Source organism: Ceratosolen solmsi, unplaced genomic scaffold (assembly GCF_000503995.2).
Source record: "Ceratosolen solmsi marchali unplaced genomic scaffold, CerSol_1.0 scaffold7, whole genome shotgun sequence".
Lineage (NCBI taxonomy): Eukaryota > Metazoa > Arthropoda > Insecta > Hymenoptera > Agaonidae > Ceratosolen > Ceratosolen solmsi.
The window spans coordinates 559529-582350 of NW_011948413.1; the positions used below are offsets into that span (position 1 = coordinate 559529).

At 24.6% G+C, this 22822-nt stretch overlaps 1 protein-coding gene across 8 annotated transcripts in view; it reads left to right on the top strand.

Moving 5' to 3' along the window:
- The window catches only part of Atpalpha (sodium/potassium-transporting ATPase subunit alpha), a 70142-nt gene that overhangs the window by 27152 nt on the left and 20168 nt on the right, over positions 1 to 22822 (top strand). For 5 of the 8 annotated variants that reach the window (XM_011505661.1, XM_011505654.1, XM_011505706.1 and 2 more), the window contains one exon: positions 21669 to 21749. The exons of the other annotated variants lie outside the window; for them this stretch is intronic. In XM_011505661.1, coding sequence (XP_011503963.1) covers positions 21669 to 21749 — 81 coding nt within the window. The remainder of the gene's footprint in view (positions 1 to 21668; positions 21750 to 22822) is intronic. 8 annotated transcript variants of the gene reach the window in all.

Genomic DNA, 22822 nt, shown 5'->3' on the forward strand with positions numbered 1-22822 from the left:
ATGGTGCTCTCGGTATACAGGAAATTACCAATCGATCAAAGATGCGTGAGTTTTTTGGTCTTATGTAATGTCAGAGCGGCCTTCATATGAAGCCCTTTTGTGCAAGAGCATTACATACGTATCAGGCCCAGAGAACAATTAAAATCGCGAGTACTTTTGTTCTTCGGTTAGGTGGTGCAATTTAATGATCCACCGTTATTATTGTCCGTCGCGCACGCGCATACGACGGCTTGCAATCACTCACGATTGCTTCTTTCAGTAAAAACGTCGCTGCTTTTTAATAAGAAAAAACAAACGTGGTTACCATTTCTGCAAATTTTATATCCATTTGCTCTATAAAACTACTTATCACCTTTTAACTGCAATTTCTTTTTGCTTTCGTTATCGGAATTTACTATTATGCAAATACTTTATCTTTATCAAATTCTTTATCAGTAATCACGTAGGTGACCGAATTGTATAATAAAGTTTTTAAAGGAACCAATAGTCTAGATCAGGTGTAGGAATTCTGCATTAATGCTGCAGTAATAGCAGTAGATGAACAACAACGCTTTTACGTACATGAATCGTAAATCAGAGTTGGGGTGATTCAGGGAAAACTAGGAATTTCATGGGTACAGCTTGAAAATAACTTTAAAAGTCCCTTGCAATTTGCTGACAAGTAAAGTTTATTGATTATGTGTCATATTTTATGTATTTTTACGCATTTCTCTATATTAATATCAAATGTTATAAAATTTTTGGAAGAAACAAAATAATTATATTGAGAGATAGGTTTGATGCAATTAAGTATATTTTTTGACATTAAAAAAAACGAGATATGGACTCTGGATAAATTATTTTGTTGAATATATTGAATATACTTTGTTTTTTTCAAACTTTTGTAAAATGAAATTTCAATAGTAAGTGTAAAGTATCATACTTACAGAATATCAAACAATTAAAATTATTTAAAATCCGTTTAATTATAACACTAATAATATAAATGTTATTAAACACATGCATTTTATGATTTTAATTGAAGGCTGAATAGATGATGACATTTTTTACTATTTTACTAAGTTCTCCGTTTATAAGTCCATACTTTATAAAATGTTAGTGACGCGATTTACTTATATAACAATTGCAGCGTAAATCGCGAAAAATTAAGGGCACGAATTCTGACAAGATAATAATCAATTTCATTACTGCGGCCCTGACACTTATTAAATGTTCTATTTTAACAATAATCGTTGTTCTTTGATAGATAAATGATATTATATACATATAAGTATATTTTAGATAAATTTTTATACATAATTCATTAATTTTTCTAATTGTATTAGACATAATAATATTTAAAAATAGAGTTGTGATACGAAAAGTTTTACAAATATTTTAATGAAGGTTGCGTAGTTTATACACATGGAATTTAAAAATAATTCATACAATATTTCAGAGCTTATTCTATAATGTTGTGTTTTCATTTTTAAGTAGTAAAAATACTATATGTAAAAATAGTAACAATGAATATTTTTTAAATATTTAAAAAATATTTAAATAAAATAACTTAATATTTTTAACATATATTATTAAAAGTACACATATTATTTCCAAATTTTAAATTCTATTTAAAATTCTATTATTGAATAATATTGACAAACTATTGATTTTATTTTAATATATCATATTTTAATTCCTTGACGTTAAAATAAAATTAATCATCCAGCTATAATGTACAATTTGTTTGATAATTCTTTGATAGTTATTTAATTATATATATTAAATTATTTTCTTAATAGTAAATTATCTTCAGTTATTATCTGTTCATAAATATATCAAATAAGCAATCATGATAATCAAAATAGGTAGAAAAATATTAATTTTCTTGCTTAATTTTATGTATCAATGATGGTAACATTTATGAAAAGTGGAGTTTCATTTTTGAGTTTTGGAGGATCATAGTAAGGTAACGTTTACTAATTTTCATTGAACCAGTTGGAAAATACAAGAACTCATTTACAATTCTTATCGGCGTCAAAATAATTCGGCTAGCACTTGTTTTTTCTTTACCCTATCGAAGGGGAACGGAAACAAATGGTCCATCCGTTATGAGAGAGATGGGAGGAACGGATTTGCTCGGTACGACGGTCCAAGGACGCAGCGTCGATTGAAAAGGTCGGTCATTTCAAGTGAAGTAGCAGGGGATCTCTTTCATCTTATCCCATACATCGATATTTTCCATACACTGATATTTCGTTGCCATAATTTTCACCGCATTATCAAGAATTCCTGCAACCATCTTTATCACAAGTCACTCTTCTTACATTTGAGGAATTAAACATTTAACATACGCGAGCTGTACGGGCATTTTTCTTCGTCGTTCTGCACTATTTTAGAAATTGGTATATCCGGTATACTTTTAAATAATGGTCCTTCAATATTTCTTTTTACTAATTTTTTCCTTAATATCTCTTACATGATAATTATCAAAACTTATTAAACTATTTAAGCAATATATAAATGTCACTTACACTATTTTCTTGTGGTTACATCATTTAGGTAATTAAAAAATATTAAAATAGTAAATCAGCATTAAGTTTTAACAAATTCTATAATATTATAAAAGGTTTAGTTTATAAATAACTTCTAAACCTGTAAATTTAATACGTAGTTCTTATAATATAATACATACTAAATATTCAATTTGAATATAAATATTCCACGAGTAAAACATTAAAATTTAATATACTTTTATACCGTGTAACTATGACTTAATCTACAAATCTTAAATGAAAAATTTGATTTCATTCTTTTGTTTTATTAAATTGTCAAAGAATATAAAATTTAAAATAACTATAAATTCGTTAAAACACTCTTTATGAATATCATAAATATTATAAATCTGGTAGTTGATTTTTCAAATGTTTAAAGATAAAATTTAATATACGTCATAAATATAGTCGATAAAAAAAGTAAGATATTTCATGTAATTGAATTTATTTTCATTATAAGATTTTTCAAAGCCAAAATTAAAGTAGAAAAACTACTAAATTAAATATAAAATGTTTAACATTAAATACACTGTTTTAGTTATGCAACTTTTCTAGAATATTATGATCATTGTTTTAAATTATATTACTTATTATTTATTTAATTATTTCTTTTTATGTATAGCAGTATACTGAATAAAATACAAATGCAAGTTTAATATATACAGTCTTCGCCTATAATGAAAAATTATGCAAGAATGTGACAAAAAGATTAATTAAAAGCACCCGCGTTATAACATTTATAGCAGTATGAAAAGCAGTTGTAAGATAATTAAATGACGATTAAAAAGTAAAATATGGGATCTACGAGTGATTGTGCAAAGAAAAACATCCAATTCAAATGCTTGAACTCTATTCTTCTTTTCTTTAAACTATTATTATTATTTACGGAAGCTGTGTGAATTAAATTATGTTGCACGTAATGATTATTATACCATTAGCATAAAGTTTGCTTACTCATATCCGTATATTTGCAACACTCGTTATCCTTTAACTACTTGAATTCGAAACTTGATTTTTTTTTTCACTTGCACGAATGCAATATATTCACTTTTAATTTTATTCATTGAATATTGTATCAATTAACATGAAGATGTTTATGTTAATTTACATTAGCTGTATACTCAATTGTAAATGTATTGGGAGTGGAACAATTTTTAATAATACTCAATTCTAATATTAATAGATGCAAAGTTTACGAGAATATGTATGTACTGTAATATGTTTTTAAAAGACATCGATTTTTATTTGATAATTAAAAATTTGTCGCAAAAGACTCTAATTTCAACAAAAAGATTTTTGTTAAATAATGCTTTAATAATTAAGTAGTTAATCACACAAAATCTGTATTAGAAATAAATATTGCTAAAATAGGTCCACTATAGGAAATTTGATAAATTGAAAATAGAGGAGAAGGCGTTCTACGCGTTTTATCACGTTCAATCTCGTAAACTTCGTAATGGTCTTGTATAAATTGTATCTCTCTTCCTATGTAGGTATTAGGACGCTTTGGCTACTTCGATGAAACAAAAGGCGGTTTTAGTTCTTGAAAAACGGTTGTATGTTTAATAATATGAAACCTCGAGATATCCCGTATTCCAAACGCTCGCTTAATTGAATTCGGAATCTTGGTGAGCCTAACATTAACCTTAAAAGCTTTCATCTCCAAGTTTTTGAATTCCTTGTCAACTAATAGCTGCACCGCATAATTGACAATACGCGTTACCTCGGTGTTGGAAGTTGTAAAAAAATATTTGCTTTGTATAATGCAAAGCAAATAAGAAATAGGAATGATATAACAAAATACGAGAGCTAAATCGAGGACAACTTCTTGAAGTTGGTAATTGTATAGCACGAAAATGGGGCAGGGGGTACGAATATAAGGGATTGAACGCAGTCTAGATGGCGCCCGAAATAGACGCGTGCGCATCATTTTCTGTTTATATGGCTACACGTTCTGGGGCACTTATCGATCGTAAAATATTTATAATTCATTTGGCAGTTTGATTCCCTAGATAATACTTCCACTTCATTTGCTCAAAAGACAGAACTATTTTCCCTTCCACGCTCTCTTATATTCTCATGCTGTTTAACTCTATTATAATTTCAATTACGTATTTTGATCAAACAGCGATTATATACTATTATTAACATCTTTGAATAATCGAAGTTAAAAAATAAATAATAATAAAGAATAAAAATCATACGGAGAAATTGACTTTTTTCTAAGCAAAATACCAATATCTCGTAATTTTGTATTTCTTGCTTCTGTTTCATAATATGCTATAGTTTGTATAATCTTATGGTACATCTGTATTTATTTGACATTATGTACAAAACAACATTGGAAGTTTTTCTTTAATACCGTAATGAAAATGTTACTTATTAATTCAAACAACTACAATAAATAATTTGTGCCCATCCTTAAACATATTTTATTTTTTAAGACGTTTATAACTCCATTATTTTAATTATGAAGCATTAATTTGAAACTATAAACGTTTGAACTTATTAAATTATTTGAAAATACTTTATAATTTATGAAATCATTTATGATCATTATCTGAAGTACATATTTTTTAAATACTTTTAAATAAGCCATTTGATTCTTACATTTGGATCTAAAAATTTAATTCTTAACTAATTCATAATTTTTTTGTCATGTATACATTGTTTGATCGTCAGCAATGGACTTTCAGTCGCGCAAGCTATAAAAAAAATATATACACAATGTAGCAAATTTTACTCTTTGTAGCTATTTTCCTCTCTATTTTACTTGGTAATGTCGATGTATAGTTTGTAATTTTCGAATTTCCACATCCTATCTTATTTATTTTTTATATTGAATATTTAAATTTTCTGTTAGCGTATATAAACATCAAGATTTCAATATCCCAATTAGACAATTTGCATAAATTTAAAAATTACCTAACAACAGAATCTCAAATAATGTTTTATTTAAGAAAATATTGTTTTATCGATTTTTCTAACTTCACTTGTAAGCAGTAAAAATGATCACCGAATGTTTTATTAAAGTATTCAATGAACAATAATGAAAATATTATTTCTCTGATATAATCATATTTATATTATTATTGTTAACAATATTACTTATTTATGCAGAAAGTTAATTTGCATGTAAAAATAATTATACATGCGCGTATTATCATATAAAATATGCTAAGTATTATGTTTCTGTAAAAGAAAATAAAAAACTTTTAAAGAATTTAAAAATTGCATTAAACATATTATCGATTATTTAATATATTCTATCGATATATTCTATCAATTTTAAATAAAAATTACAGTTTAATAATATAAATAATATAAATAAGTAAGTTTGGAAAATAATATTAAATTAAGTTTTAAACAATATTCATTGAATTATATGTACTTATACTGTGTAATAAACGTTGTCCAAAGTCAAAGCAGAATATGATAATGGTAAGAAGATATTTATTTATTATTATCTTAAACGTTGGTAGATAAATTTTATTTGATAAAAAAAAGTTTTTAATAAAGTAAGATATAATATTAAAAGTATTGAATCGTTAAAGAAAATTCAAATAGTTCGTATTGGGTATTGCAGCAAATTAGCTCACTTTAATTGTCTCCTTCAAAGGTTTCCGCTTAGGACATTGATGGGTCCCCACATTTGCGCTAATACTACCACAAATCGGTCATTAGTTATCGTACACATTTATGGACACAGTTTATGGACTCCAGTCCATGAATGGTTAAGTTGTTCATAAGTCTAGTTTCTGAGTGATTCACATTTACATTAGACTTATACTAGCAAAAACCTCTAATTATATCTAAATTAATTGAATTATGCGACGTCCATACTTGTTTCGGCTACTAATTTAATATTTGTTATAGCTAGATATTTAGAAGCAATGTGTATGAGAGATTTATTGAGAGAAGAAAGTGATGTAACACATATTATATTAATGTTGATTTATATTTATTTTGAAAATGTATGAAATGAGTAATACTTTAATAGTAAATAATTATCTTCTAGGCTATTTCATTATATTTGGTAACATTATAATTGATAAGACTGTCAAGAAAGTTACTTTTGCTAACTTAAAACAAAGTACTTATTAAAAAAACTATTAAAAATAATTATAATATTCATTAAATATATTACTACAAAACATATTTAAATTAATGTGAGTCGAGTCTTCAACGTAACAGAAAATGATAATCAGGACTAATGTAACTTCCTAAGATTATCATCCGGTTGTTTAAGCCTATAAATTGTTCATAAAATGCACGTTTATAGAACATTATAAATCAGTCCAGGACTTAAATTAACACAATAAAATCCGGTAATTTGCAAGCTACAATAGAAAATTTTAACTGCGATGAACTGTGTAAAACGTATTTTCATTCGTGTTCACTGGCAGAATAAAATACTCACAAAGCAAACACATTTCCTATGACAAATAGGACAATAATGACAAAGGTGAGAGACAATGACGAAGTGTTCACAGAAAATTCGGCCAATTGCAGTCCGATGCATCGATTTCCTCTTGAACACGTTGTTCGACGTTTTACTAACTAAATAACGAACGATTCTGATCAAACCAATGTTCAGCTCATCATCTAGATATGACCTATTGTTCGCAGCCACCCCCCACCGGTTATGTAATTGTTGTAATTGTAAGAATAGTGTATACAATCTGTGAAAAATTCCCATTCGCTATGCAGTTTTGCGAAGACCTTCTATGCTATCTGAATTTTCCTAATTTTTCAACTGTTTGTCAAGGAATTAACTACTTTATACCTGTTATATTTGTGGGCGTAGTCCTTGCAACAGTCTCAAATTTTGTTAAAAAAACATGTTTGATTTTTATATTGAAGTAGTCAACTTAACACTCTCATTAAAATATTTTTTAAATTGCTTTAAATAATTTTCAATTTAATTAAATAACATTATTTCTTCGCCAAGTCTTACATATGTGAAGAATATAAGATAGATTGTGATATATATGATGATATTTCTTAAATAAATAAATATCCATAATAATAACAATAAATATAAATGTCTATCCAGAATAAATAATAATTCTTTTACAAATAACATTTTCAATTCATATTAATACTTAAATTATTCAGTTAAGAGAAATCAATTATTAATTTTTTTTATATTATGTAAAATACAAAATAAAAAGAATAAACATAAGGTTCAGTACATTTTTTCTAAAATATGCATAGTCCGAACGTATTTTCCTGAGTAATATGTACGTAACATACACGTTCGTACAAAGTCGATTGATTACTTTCCGAAATTTCTTTGTTGTTGCATATGTAAGCGAATTGAGCGTATGATGGTATCATCACTTTGCTGACATCATAGATACGCCAAAATTCGTTCGATCTATTTATCATCTCCTTGCGATAGTATAAAACATTATCTTCGTGGTATTTTCGAAGACATTTCGCCTTTAATCTCTTCTTTATCTCACTACTACTAATGATTTTATTCGTTTAGCCTCGTGAATAATATATAATATAATAACGTAATCCACATGATGCCTTGTATATGCTCGTATTATTTATTACAATATACAATGTATATACATTAGAAAAATGTTTGATGTTTATTGTCTAATATTATAAATTATGTTATTGAAGTATATCAAATGGTTATGTGGTTATTATAATCAGCCTTTTCACTGAGGTTATTTAAATAGAGGCACATGGTTCAATAGTATTTCTTCCTACATTTTAAATAAGATTTAGCAATATATAGTATTACGATAAATAAGTAGAACGAGAAAAAGTATTTTACAAAAGTAGAAAACTTACTTTTATTACAGACAAATATGGTTTAATTTAAAAATACGTTATTTTTGATAAATTGTAAGAATTTTTCACAAATAAGCGAGTTTATTATATTTATCTCAAAAACTAAATCATAATGTAAATTATCTTTTCGAAAAAGAATTATTCCTTTCGAGCAAATCATGGTTAAGAAGTTTCCAGTCTATCAGCCATCACAAATTAGTAATAGCCCTGATTAAAATGCGGAGCAAGCTAAAAGAATTTTTCTTTTCAGTTGATAAGTTAAGGCGAGAACCATTTTTTTACTTTTTATATTCTTGCCATCATTATCAGCAACTTTATTCTATTTGAAATCTGGAAAGAGCTGTGATTATTTTAATTCTCATCTTTAGATGAGCGAGACGGGATGTAATAAAAAGTTTGCAATATTTTCTCGCTTCGAATCTTTGTGCAATCTATATTTTATACTTAACCTCGCTTTTCAGTAATATAATTCGTGTTATGGTATACTGAAACTGTAGTCTTGAGAAGTTTCGTTTATAAATATGTAATTATGAAATATTGATCATCATTGATATTATTGTTACAAATACTATTATTCTTATTATTCTTATTATTCTTTTTCTTATTCATCTTATTCATCTTCTTATTATTATTATTAGAATTAGTAATATCGTAATTATTTCGTAAAAAATAAAATAAAATTTTTATGAATTTTGATGAATTTAGAACAAGTTTCACTTCACCATTTCCACAAACATTGCTTTTTAATATTATAAATAAAAACTAGATAAAAATTATTATTAAATAAAAATTAATTTATTTTTAACTCATTCAGTTTTAAATTATTTTTTCAATAAAAAGAAATTCGAAAGCTATGATGCTCAAAATTATAAAAAGCAATGATCAATATATGTAATAAACAAATTATATAAACATTAAAAAAATGTATTAAAAAGTTTGGATTTTCTGATGACTTAATTATTTGGTTGATTGGCAACAGTCAACGGCACTACGTAGTAATTAATTTATGTAACCACCAAACGATTTGATTGTCATATGCCCGTTTTAGTTAATACCAACAGTTCAATATTTTATTATCAAATTATTGTAAGAATTACAATATATTTTCTTAATCAAAGTTTATATTAATAATATTAATTAAATAAGTAATGCGAAAGTATAGTAATCATTAGTAAAATTAGGTTGATTGATAATTATTACTTTTTGTAGTTAATTTATCCTGATAAACATAATTTTGAACTCCAAAAATTTTGGAGACTATTATAAATTTAAAAGAATTAATAATAATAATAGAAATTATATGAGACTATATTATTCAATTCATATATAGTTAGTAAATAACATACCAATCCCTTCCAGCCTACAATTTATATATGGCTGAATTGATTTTCATGTTGGCTAATCGGAAACGAATCGTTAAAAAAATATGGATATTAATAATTTTATGTTTAACGTTGTTTCGTAAAATTTATCAATTCCTTTTTTATAATACAATTCTGTCTTCCTTGAACCCTCCGTTCTTGCTTCTCTTAGAATTTCTTTTATATGGTTTTAATTTATTTAAGTCATAGATTTATTATAAATAAATGATCCATAAAAAGATTTCCTAAAACAATAATGAATAAATAATAAGTTCAAATAATACTAGAAATATTTAAAGAGGGCTAGAATAATTATTTGGTATCAATAAATAGAAAAAAATATTGCAATGCGTGTGCAATGATAGGTTTTAAATATTTAAAATTTAATTTAATTCGGTTAATTACTTGAAATTTTTTAATTTAACAATACAAATTATTTTTGTTAATTTAAAATTTGATACATTACAAAAATATTTCTTTAAGCTAATAATGCTTATTTCTAATCGTAGTTTATAATTTATTATTTAAACTTTACATATTACAATAGTTAAAAAATTGAAGAATACCTATTAAATAACAGTAAATACAATTTAATATTAAATATAAAATAATATTTATACATTATTCTACCACTAATATAATAATAACACTTAGTTACACTTTTGTATTTTTAATGCATAATTTGTTGGTGGATCGAAATGCATATAATCATCCCAAACAGACATATCAACGAAGTGTGCAATAGTTACTATAGCGTAATATTTACAAAACTATTATAGCGTGTCGAGGATATCCTTTTTCTAATACAGCTGCTAGTATGCACTGATTTTTCTTTTAGAATATTTCTGTGAGCCACCTCAAGGATTACGCTTTATTTAAATGACTATACGTATTACTATGAATAAATAGAAAGATCTACTGGAAGTTTTTGCTGAGGGGATCATTAAGTGTCAAATTACAATATTCTTAGGATGTGAAGCGCATTTTGCGATTAACATTCTAACTAAGAATATTATAACCTTTATAATATAATTAAGTTTTTATTTTTTCATAAAGAAATATTTTCCGCTCTTATAGAGAGTAAGAAATTCATATAGTCCTTTCGAAATTGGTTTGAATAAAAATAAAAATATATTCATAATATCTTGATACAAAAATGGTGTATTTCAGATTACATTATTCTTTGTAAATTCTTTGTATAAATTCTTTGATAAATTATATGAATCTAGTAATTTTAACAGACATACTTACGTCATCATTTTTAAAAGTAACTCGAAATTGCTTTTGGAACGATGAAAATAAATCCGGAATATGCTCTTGAAAGCAAGAAGAAAAAGTAAAAAAGGTGGTACTAAATATAATCCTTTATATCATAAAACATTGTTCGAGAAAAAGTGAATAAAATAGAAAATTAAATACTGCGTAAACGGTTTCGAGTGGAAAAAGTGCAACAATCAATGAGATTTTTTTCTGAAAAATTTTTTATGCATTCATACACACATATCATTGTTATTACTATTTTTGGTGTATTAATCATATCCATATTAATCATTGATAGAAGAAGATAGAAGAAGATAGAAGAACAAATATCCAAAATTAATGTGAAAATATTAGAAAATATTATTAAGAAATTTAGCGGTAGTATCGTTAGTAATTATGTTTAAAATAAAAGTTTTAAAATCATAAAATTTATTCTACGTATTTGAATTAGAAATTACACTAAATACTGGTACATCATTGGTAATCTAAATTTAATTAGGAATAATCAGCGTTAAATGTATTCTATTCGATACAAATAGAATATTTTAACAAAGCAGCGATAGTGTTATCAAACATTAAATAGGGAAACAGTTTATAAATGAATAAAGTGCAATATGTATACGCAAGTAAGTTTCCGTCACTTTTGAACCTTTTGACCTATGGCAGTTTTCTCCTTAATGTAAGGTAATATGTACCACCCAATAGGAATTAATTTTTTTAATAATATAGGTCGTGCAATCTCTTTATGGTGTGCATTTAATGTAAAATTTTTGTATATCTACATGCTAAGATCTTACAAAGTGAATTTTACTTCAATATTAAATCACTATTTTTCAATTAGACTTTCTTACAGTTTTTTGCAGCGTCGTTTCATGGCTGTTTATATATTTTATAAGTAGAACTTTACTAGTATTTTGCTTTGATCTTTTATATAGAAAAAATAAAATAAATTGCTACGAATATGAGTATGTAACAAATAAAAACTATATGTACGTAATTTCTTAATACAATGTAATATTTTTATGTAAACTGTCATCATTTATTTTCGTACAAAGAATATTTAAAATAAAACAATAATTATTCAACGAGTATAAAAAATGATTGATTAAACTTTTATGAAATAATTAGCAACATTAAAGCAAACTATTGAAGAAGTATCAAGAATGTAAAGGAGTGTTTAAAAAATCAGTAAATTTAATTCTATTGGACTGCATTCAAACTTCATTTAAATATACTTAAACTGCAAATAAATTTTTTCTTTTGAATCCTTAAAATGAAAAATTTCAATAGAAACTAATGATTTAAATTAGTAATAATGTATATTTATTAAATAAAGTAATGGATGTTTTAAGTATCTACTTTGCTATCAAGTTATCTTTTTTTATATCACGAGTTACCTATAATGGCATGTTTATGCGTAGATATTATTACAACGTTCCAGATTATTATTGAAGTGTGTTTAAATTTGTGAATTGTGTATTTTAATAAAACAAAAAATAAAAAATATATAATAGAATAAAAAAATAAGCTTATTTATATAGTAATAATGTTAATATTAGTTGTTTATCCTAATGCGTAAAATAGATGAGTTCCAATATTTCATTATTATAATAAATAAGATATTACTTATTATTTTGATTTTAATTATTTATAACTCAAATAAAAATTACATTAGTTGAATCAATATTTATGTAAACTACTTATTTCTTAAATAAAATGTCTCTTCAAAAATATTTAAACAGTAAAAAATTTCGAAAAAAAACGAAAAAAAGTTTCAACTATATATTTAACAAAATATATAAAAAATATCTAAAGAGTGTTTTCTGTAAGTTATATGCAATAAATTAAAATGTTCTGATTATATGTATATATAAAAAATCAAACGAATAATTTAAAAGCCTAATTTACAATCTCATAATACTGTGAATGTGAATAACGCGTGCAATATTGAAGAGTCATAAAAAATTTCATTTTTGACATGCCATGTAAATATAAACTAACTTGTGTTAATATATTATTCTGGTGTACCACATGCTTTACCTTTCCTGTATCCCTTCGCTTATCAGGTATGACGTGTCCTCCAGTCTTTCATTCATTGTCTTAAAATAAATCTGAAAACACCTCGACGCGTGACATCATTATTACGAAACAGGTTTTGTGTCTCTCCGCATCATCGTTATTATGTTAATCACAGTATACATTGTGATTGATATTGTGTAGTACACGACGTAAGTCTCAATGCTAAAATATTATTCTGTCAGACTCATTCATTTGAATTTTTATTGTCAGAGATTAACGCATATATTAATATAAGTCATATTATATTTTTCAACAAATTACATACGGATCTTGAAAAGGCTCTACTTCCTTACAATTTTCTTCTTTTGTATCGAGGACATGATTTACTGACCATAATATATCTCACATTTTCTCTGCCGATGGCTCATAAATTGTATGTATGTCTGATTTATATTATGTTGTACAAAAGTAGCACTGTTATTCTGTAAATATGAGAAAAGAAATATAGATAAAATATAGAAAAAAAAGAAAAGAAAATAATCAAATAATTATAAATTGTACAAAACAGTAAAAAGGTTTAGTTAATAAAAATCATTTAATTACTATTTTTATTATATATAGTCAAATTTATAATATGTTTTTGATAACTAAAGATACTTTTTATTATTATATATATTATACTATTATATATATATATATATATTCTGCAAGTTTTCATAAATTTGATTTTTGAATATCACAAGTTTTAAGAGTGATATAAGGTTTTCCAAAAAAATGAATCTAGAAACTGAAAACGTGCGTGATTGTGCTCGAAAATTGACAGTAAGATTGCATATACGGATTTGAAAGATAAAAAACGTGTCATAATAATGGAACATTGCTCGTGATTGATAATATCAAAATATCCCAATAACGACGAAAAAGAATCTTATAAGACATAAATGGAAATTAAAAATATCAAAGATGCTCATCAATTACGGCATTTTTATTATAAGCATCCTTATTTATAAGGATGGGACAATTGAATTTTGAATTTTATGTAGCTTTCACACCAAATAGTTGCTCAAAAGTACTTAATTGAATTATATGTAATTATAGGTTATAGTCATAGTGTTATACTACACATTTGTATTGTGACATAATGTTTAATATAGAATTAAATAATTTCATTGCCAATTATATTCTAATGCCATAATATTTATTACTTTCTTTTTTATTACATTGTTATTATATTTTTTATTCTTTTTCAATTTATTATTAAATTATTTATAAAAATTTTGGATTATTTTTTATCATATTGTCTATTAAATTCCTCTACTATTATTTTTATTACATAGACAATTTTCAGTAAAATCCAAAAAAAAATTTTATAAATATATATATTAAAAAAATGTATAGTAAGAAAAATGTAGTAACTACAATCATAATTATTTCCATATATTACTATTATATGATAATTGAATATACAGCAATCGAACTCGTATTTAACAAATAATTTTTTTATATTTATCAGAATTAATCAAGCATACATATTGGTACTTATTATTTTAATTATTCAATACTATATAAAAAATAGTAAAATAGTAATATTTTAATAATATTACTATATAGAAATATGATTATTATATTCTTTAATTTGCTACTATGATATAAAAGTATTACCTATTTTCATAGATTTACACCCTATTACGTTAAAACAAAATAATAATATAATGAATAAATTTGTTTGTTCAAATTACGAGCATAAAACTAGATTTTTTTCGTCAATATGTCAATATCGTCTAAATTTTATTCATAGTTTCATATACCCTTAAAATTTGTACTAAGTAATACATATATAGTATCAAAGTTAAAATGTTGATAATTATTTTTCTAAAAGTTAAATAAATTTCGATTATTAATATCAAATTGGATGACTGTGAAATAAAAGATTTCATCCTACATATTTGGATCTAATGATAAACAATTTAAGTTGTAACAATTTAAATCTAATGATAAACAATTTAAATTATTAATTAATGATATACAATTTTTATTGTGCAATAACTAACAATGACAATTTTTTCTTGCGGTTATATAAATATTGTGCGCAATAGATTTTAACATTTGTCTTCGTTTTTTTTCATTTAATGTGTATGTAGTTCTAATATCGTTATCATATTCTGGTATCACATAGATTCTATTTACATATATTTCTATTTTTTTATATGAATAGAAACATTTAGAAAAACAGATTTTTTGTATTATTTTGATATGTAGCTTACATTCATTATTAAGTTGATTTATAAAAACTATCAAAAATTACAACAAAATTTTTAAAATCTAATAATACGTTTAATATATTGAATAAGAATTATCATTTAGCGTCAGCATAGTTTACATATAAAGCATTTATGAAATAATGTTTATTCTAAAATTAGAAAAACTATAAAATTATATATAGTAGCAAATTTTACATAAAATAATATTATTGTTTTATTGATTATAACGCAATAGCTTAAATTAATTTAATTTTTGTACTATTTAATAAAAAAAATTATAATTCTTGTGTGCCATAGTTTTGTTTTCTATTACGATTAATTAGAAATACAAATATTTAATTTAATAATAAGACCAGGTCATACAAAAAATGACATGTTCGAGAAATATCTAACAACATTCTTGCAGCTGATTCTCTTTCTGCAAAGAATCTCAAGAAACGTTAACCGCGATGTCAAAGTAAATTTCAAATTAATCCGAATCAACAAAAATTTGTTCATCTTATAACATGTAAAAGTTTTACTGAATTTATCAAAAAAAGTGTCGCCGCTGTAATATCTTACTCAATATCTAGCACTGCCGTGCGACTAAAGGAAGCAAGGGAAATAGAATGTTATCGAATGTATAAATTCAAAATTTGACTATGTCAAACATAGCTAGACATGGATTTCTTACTAGTTTACAGTGTGAAACCAAAGCGTAACTCGATTACACTACGTGGTTTCTATCTTTTTATCTTTGTTTATTTGATCATGTGCAGTACTGTGCACATTCCTCGCTTAATTAACGTAGTGAAATTAAAGAAAACATTACTTGATAATTATCATTACATTACTTTTGATTGTCTTTTGATTAAAAAAAAAAGAATAAAGACTATCAAGATTTAGTTTTATTTTATTATTCAGCCAAGCTATATACAAAGTTCAAATTATTAATAATTTAAGTTGCTTTATACGCATTATTAATGATCAACTAAACAACTAAATTAAATTCATTCATCCGACATTTATTTTTAATATTTCGATAACAGTAAATTAGTATGTTATTAGAAAAATATAACATAAGATTACGAAAATTCAATTAAAAATTGAATACTTAATACAGAATTGTAATTCCCGTGTTAGTGAGTGAAAAGTGCTAAACGCCATGAGCCCAAAGTCTGAACCATCGCATGTCAGAACTGGTAGCTGCTATCTTTGTTAAAAATACAAGAAATATCTGTAAGCTCTACAACCAAGTTGAAAGTATTCACATTAATCTTCCGACGTCTATTCACCGCGTGTCTGGCCGCAATCGTCACATATGATACTGAAGGTACGATCCAACTAGACGAAACATAAATTTTGAGGAGTTAGTATGAATACTATAGTATTAAACGCTTTACTGCGGTTGCAAATGAACGCAAGTTCGAAGAGGCAAGAAAGAAGGACTGTTTCCAGCACTCCGTCATCGACTTGAAGAGTATCGGCTGCAATACTTGCAAGCTTGATCTCAAAAAAAGAAGAGAATATATCCTGGCCTGGTTATGTATTGATCTGACAAACACGAAAAGCTGGGGAAGATTTAACGGTTTTGTTGGAGCATCAATAGATTAAATGAATTCGCCACTACTGCGGTCCTCTTTCCTTCGTTGACGTGCATTCCGCAGCTTAGAATTTCTTATTATATGTCTGAATGCTATGCTTAAGAAGGTCTCGATATATTTCAATGGTTCACTTTTATGAACTTGTAAACTATACATTAAAATAAGTTTAATTATTATATCTTGAGATATTGTAATTTAAGTTATGTTATACGTTATATTTATTTTGCCGTGACAGTTAACAAATAAGTTATTAAAAATAATAAAAAATATACTACATATAACTGAATAATTATGAATTTTTAACGCAATTTAATTGATGAAATAAGGAGAATATAATATTTTGACAATAATCTTACTTATATAAAATAGTACTATAGATAAAAGGTTAATTACACTATTCAATTAAAAAACACTATTAGCCTAATTATAAAGTTAACGCATTTTTTGTATTAGTTATTGACTTTCATCATTTTATTTAACATATCAATTAAAACTCACGCCAATCCTCTAGTTCTTTCCTTCCTAATATATGTATTTATTTAACTATTCAATTAATGAATTTACTTAAGTATTTTTCATTTATTATAAAAAAATCGAATAAAGCAAGCAATTCTATCTTCACTTACTCTGCATTCGTTTAATCGTTAAAATTTCCTCCCTTTCATCAGCTCGTTACCACCAACGCCTTTATTCAAGTTTTTTCTTTAAGTCAGAAATTTTCACAATACCAAAATTCAGAGTAAAAACATTCTTTAGGAAGTTTTTTTCATCTGCACATTTTTCGTCAATTCATGAAAATACACATATATGCTAAATTCACGTTCTCGTGTCTTCACTTAGTTTTACAGCTCGACTTAATTCAGTTCGACAGGGTATGATTGTCATTGTATTCTATGCCAGTCTTTTCTTGCATGAGAGTATGTACACATACTATGATATCGGCGACAATATAACTATTCTTAACACATTTTCTCTCCTTCCCTTTTAACGCACTCTAGGCATGTACCCCAAATGGAAGCAAACAAGAAAGCATATGACGTAATTCACTCATTGAGTTTACGCTTATATAAATTATGAATTCGCATCTATTTTTCATTTGTGAAATTTCCTACCTTTATTTAAAAATTACGTTATTAGCGAACTTAAAGTTTTAAATTTTTTATTGTCCAATAAGCTACGGATTTTGTGTACCTTAAAATAATGTTTGCATTTCACTTTTAATTTAATTATCTGAAATCATTATTATTTCTTAACTTTGATTTAAAAAAATTAATGTAGTAATGTTAACTTTATTTTATATAATTAAATTAACGAAATTAAATAAAAATATTACTATTACACTCACTTAACTTGTAACGTAAACTTAACATGTAAAGAATTATATATTATTAATTATCTTAATTGATTAAGAAAGTACTGAAATCTAGAATAAATAATATTTTCTATTATAATTTTTTTTAATTATTTTAATGTTTTTAAAAAGACTTAAATTATATTTGTATATATTTCTAATACTAAACATGGACCAATTTAAATATTTTAAAGACTGTTAATTTAATCCTTTCGTTTTATATTTATTTTTTAATTACTTTACTAATAACATATTCTTTTTTAGTTATTAAAATAATCTTTAATATTATTTGTTATGTTAATGAGAAACAAGAGATATAGAAAAATGTTAATATAAGTTGTTAATATGTTAATATGTTTAATTTAAGTTTTGTTTTTATGTTAATTATCCAATGATCTATCAATTTATGATTTAATTACTTATATTATTTTAATATTATTATAAATTATTCAGCATTTATATAAGTATACTATTCAATGAAATATTTCCTTATACTTATTGATTAATAATTGCATTCTCACTAAAGGCAACTAGAAGAAAGTTGTAAATTCATACATCAAATGTTCGAAAATTTGAAGAAGTTTTATAAGGTTATTATTTCATTGCATATAGAAGTTTATTGAAATGTAAATAAATATTCGAGCTATACGTAAACATTACTATTTGAAAAGAAAACAAGTGAAATAAGGTGAACAATTACTGGCCAATTTAATAATATTACTGACAATAAATTGTCAGCGAAATATATTTTTATTTATTTTTAAATAATTCTATTTTTATTTATGAATTTTGATAGAAAAAAAATTGAAACAAATAATATAACGATGTTATTGTGTATCAAATACTTTTAGAATAATATGTACATTCGAATGATATTTTTTTTATAGAATTAGTAAAATCCATATTTAATATTGGTCAAGATTAAAAAGAGATGAACCAGTTTTATAAGTAGAGAATTATTTTCTCTCCACATTAGAAGTTTTTAATCAATATAATTTGAAATGCATTGATTATGTCTATTTTTTTGTAATTTATTTCACTTTTTTGCATTGGCATTTCTGTCCATTAACTAGTAAATGAAAATGAACCCAACCCCATAAGGACGTTTTTGATATAGTATTGAAAACGAAATAAACCTCATACGTGTGTTTTCGTCTTGAATATATTAATATACAGTATATCACTGAGTTTAATTACATCATATCGGCTAGATAATAAGAACGCAATATCTCTCTGCCCTTATTATCTTAATAAGTGTTCAAATAAATAGTAACTACACAAGCAGATTCTAAAGAAATTCAATCGGGCTTGTTAAACTAATTGAAATTCACTTTTTTTTCATACAGTAATAAAACGCATAATTATTTAATCTTTTATTAATCCAGAAGATGCATTTTATAATTATTTTTAATGTTGTAATTATTACATTGAAATAACTTTTATTTTCAGTTTTACATTTAGTCTCACATTTAAGAATGACACTACATAGTCTATTTATTCTATGAATGGTAGATTATTGATACAGGTATTGTTTACTTCTGTCGAAATTTTATCTAAAATTGACATTGTAAAGAAGCTAATTTATTTAAGAATTATATACTTTCCAATTTTTCACTGTACTTACGTAATATCTAGAGCAATTTAAATTGGTACTACCCATCTTTAACCATTTTATGAGTGCTTGTACCACACACCTTCTACGCAAATGTCTTTGTGTTAATTTTAATTAATTTTTTTTATTTCTCCCGTCTGTAATTATAATAAAATTCACATGAGGCTTTGGACTTATTTCGTTTTAAAAGTTATCCAGAAGTTGAATAAATATTGAACACACAACACATATTTCATATATTCATTTAAATAATTTAAAAAAAAAAATTTTATAACAAGGAAAATATTTAAGCTTTTTCTATATTTTAGTTAATTTTATACAATTTTTTAACAGATTATAACTTCGTAATTTAAAAACTTGAAACTTCTTTCACACACGAAATAAATAAATACTGCTGAAGTTTCAACAAAATACTAGTTTACAATTTTGAATAAAAAAACAATTATATTAAAGTGCAATGTGCTTATGATTTATCCCATTACTATTAAAGCATTGTTTTATAGCATCTGCATATATAACGAACGTTTTCATGTTTTTCCGTATCTGTATACATTAACGATAAAACAAATCATGGCTTCTATATGGAATGAAAATAATGGACTAGTACAGACTTATACAATTATCACTCAAGTTAAACCCCGCATGATATTAACAGTAGAGCTGTAAAGAATCGGATAGAAACAATGATTCAATGTCCCATATCACGCCTTATGATTACACGTTTCTGTATAAGTACACATTTCTATTCTTATGTGATGCCTTAACGTTGTTGCCAAGTATTGGTAATATTATAATATTATTTCGTATTTGATCATGATTGTTATTGAGTTTATCGGAAGCCCTTGTTTAATTATTTAAAAATGACTTAATTACAATTAGTATGGCTATATATAATAACTTATATACATTAGACAACTAAGTCTTTTATCTTTGATATAAAATATGCTTAATATTTAGAAAAAAATATTAATCTGACAGACAATGCGTTACTGCAAAAGAACTATATTTTGGTATGTTTAAATTGAATGCAAGAAAATGAAATGCTTAATAACACATTTCTTAGATCTTAGATCAGGAGTATTGGTACATATTTTTTACTTCTATATTAATCTTTTTATATTAGTATGACTAGTATTTGTAATAAATACATGTTACCGTTTTGGAATTGCTTTTAATTCAATTGAATTAAAATTAGCATTATTGGAATTAATATTTTATAATTCACTTTAATTCGCATGTTAGTAATAATCTATCATTATTCAGTATAGTAATAATTATGTATTCAATTTTATATATATTAAAAAGCATTTGATATTTTTTTATAATTTAGCAATAATTAATAATCATTTTACTTTCATTTATTTTTCGAATATGTCTAAATTATGAATTTAATAAAATTATTATCTGTATAAAATATATATTGAACCTACAATAAACTAATTTTATGCGCATAATCTACACATTTTAAACTGTATTGTAATTATTTCGATATAAAATATTTTTCATTACCAAGGCTTATATTGACGTAAAACTATTAAAAAGTACTGAAAGGTTGATAATATTAATATTTTCATATTCAGTATGTAGGAAAATTTTAATATGTGTTTATTTTAAAATGTATAACATTTTATTTTAGAAAAAATATGCACACTCTTTGAAAGATAATACTAATAATTAAACGAATATAGTTTAATGTACTGTATTTATAAACTTGTCAAGCACATTAGGTTATTTACTATATCAAGATATGCCCATATAGCCCCCTAATACATACGCATAATACACAATATACTATTTTATTTTCAATTATGTTTATTATACTCTCACGTTTATGTTAATTTTTTTGTCATCATACCACTTTCACACATTTTTACAGCATGGCCGCTCAGATTCATACAGGGTTGCCACTTTACCTGACATTCGCGATGACAACAAAACTGCAGATGGAATGTACAAGGTATAGAACAATGCGACAGTATGAAGGAAATTGAGAAAAAGTCGTAAACGTGTTTTCTCGTTCTTGTGGAAGAACCTCTTTCCTACTTGTTATAACCAAATAAGCATCTGGTGACTGGAACGTGTGCATCTGCTTTTGGGGCTTCATTTACCTTTTATTTTTGTTGCAATGCATAATTATTTGTGCCCCTGGTCTTTCAATTTCTTTATTTTTCTCATCAAATTTTCATCTTTATATACTATTTATTCTATCTAGCTTATATTTTTTAACGTTACTTTCTCCTATTTCTTTATTTCGGGATATAATAAAAGGCTAGTTATTAATTTGTCTTTATTTCAGTACAAAATTTATATAACTTTATAAGTTGAATCTAATTACCTAATAGATTAAATTAAATTAATAATTGTCAAGTTAATTATATATACTAGTTTAAAAATTTTCTCATTAGCATAAAAATTTATTTGAAATTTTTTTTTATTAAATAGTAATTACTTAATAATATTAGTACTTCATTATAGTAACAATGATTTATGTTACATATTCATATTTAAATGTTAAGTATTTTATTAAATACTGATATTATAAGGTTTATTATATTTAGGTAATATATTATTATTTAAGTTCTAAATTTTTTAATTTTGATAATAATTTAACTTTTAAACAATTATTAAACTTTCTGATATTATTTGTTTATATCATATTATAATTACTATTTTTTTTTAGAAATTTTTTATTGGTTTTGATATAAATATTCGATGTACAAATATAAAAAATATTAAGTAATATAAATAAATCTTCAAAATATAAGTATAATAAAAAAAATTCGTAAAATGAATCTTTTTTTATAAAAAAAAATTGGAATATCGTCTGTTTGGCTTCATATATTTATATCTTCTTATATTTCTTATATTCTTGCAAAGCTGCACTTTTTTGTATAATTTTTTTAAACTAAAATATTCATCATTCCTTTTTTTAATACTATATAATTGTAGATCATACTTTTCATATCTTGATTTTTCATAATTGTAATTCCAACAATTTACTTTAATATGTAACACCAAGTAAAATATGTG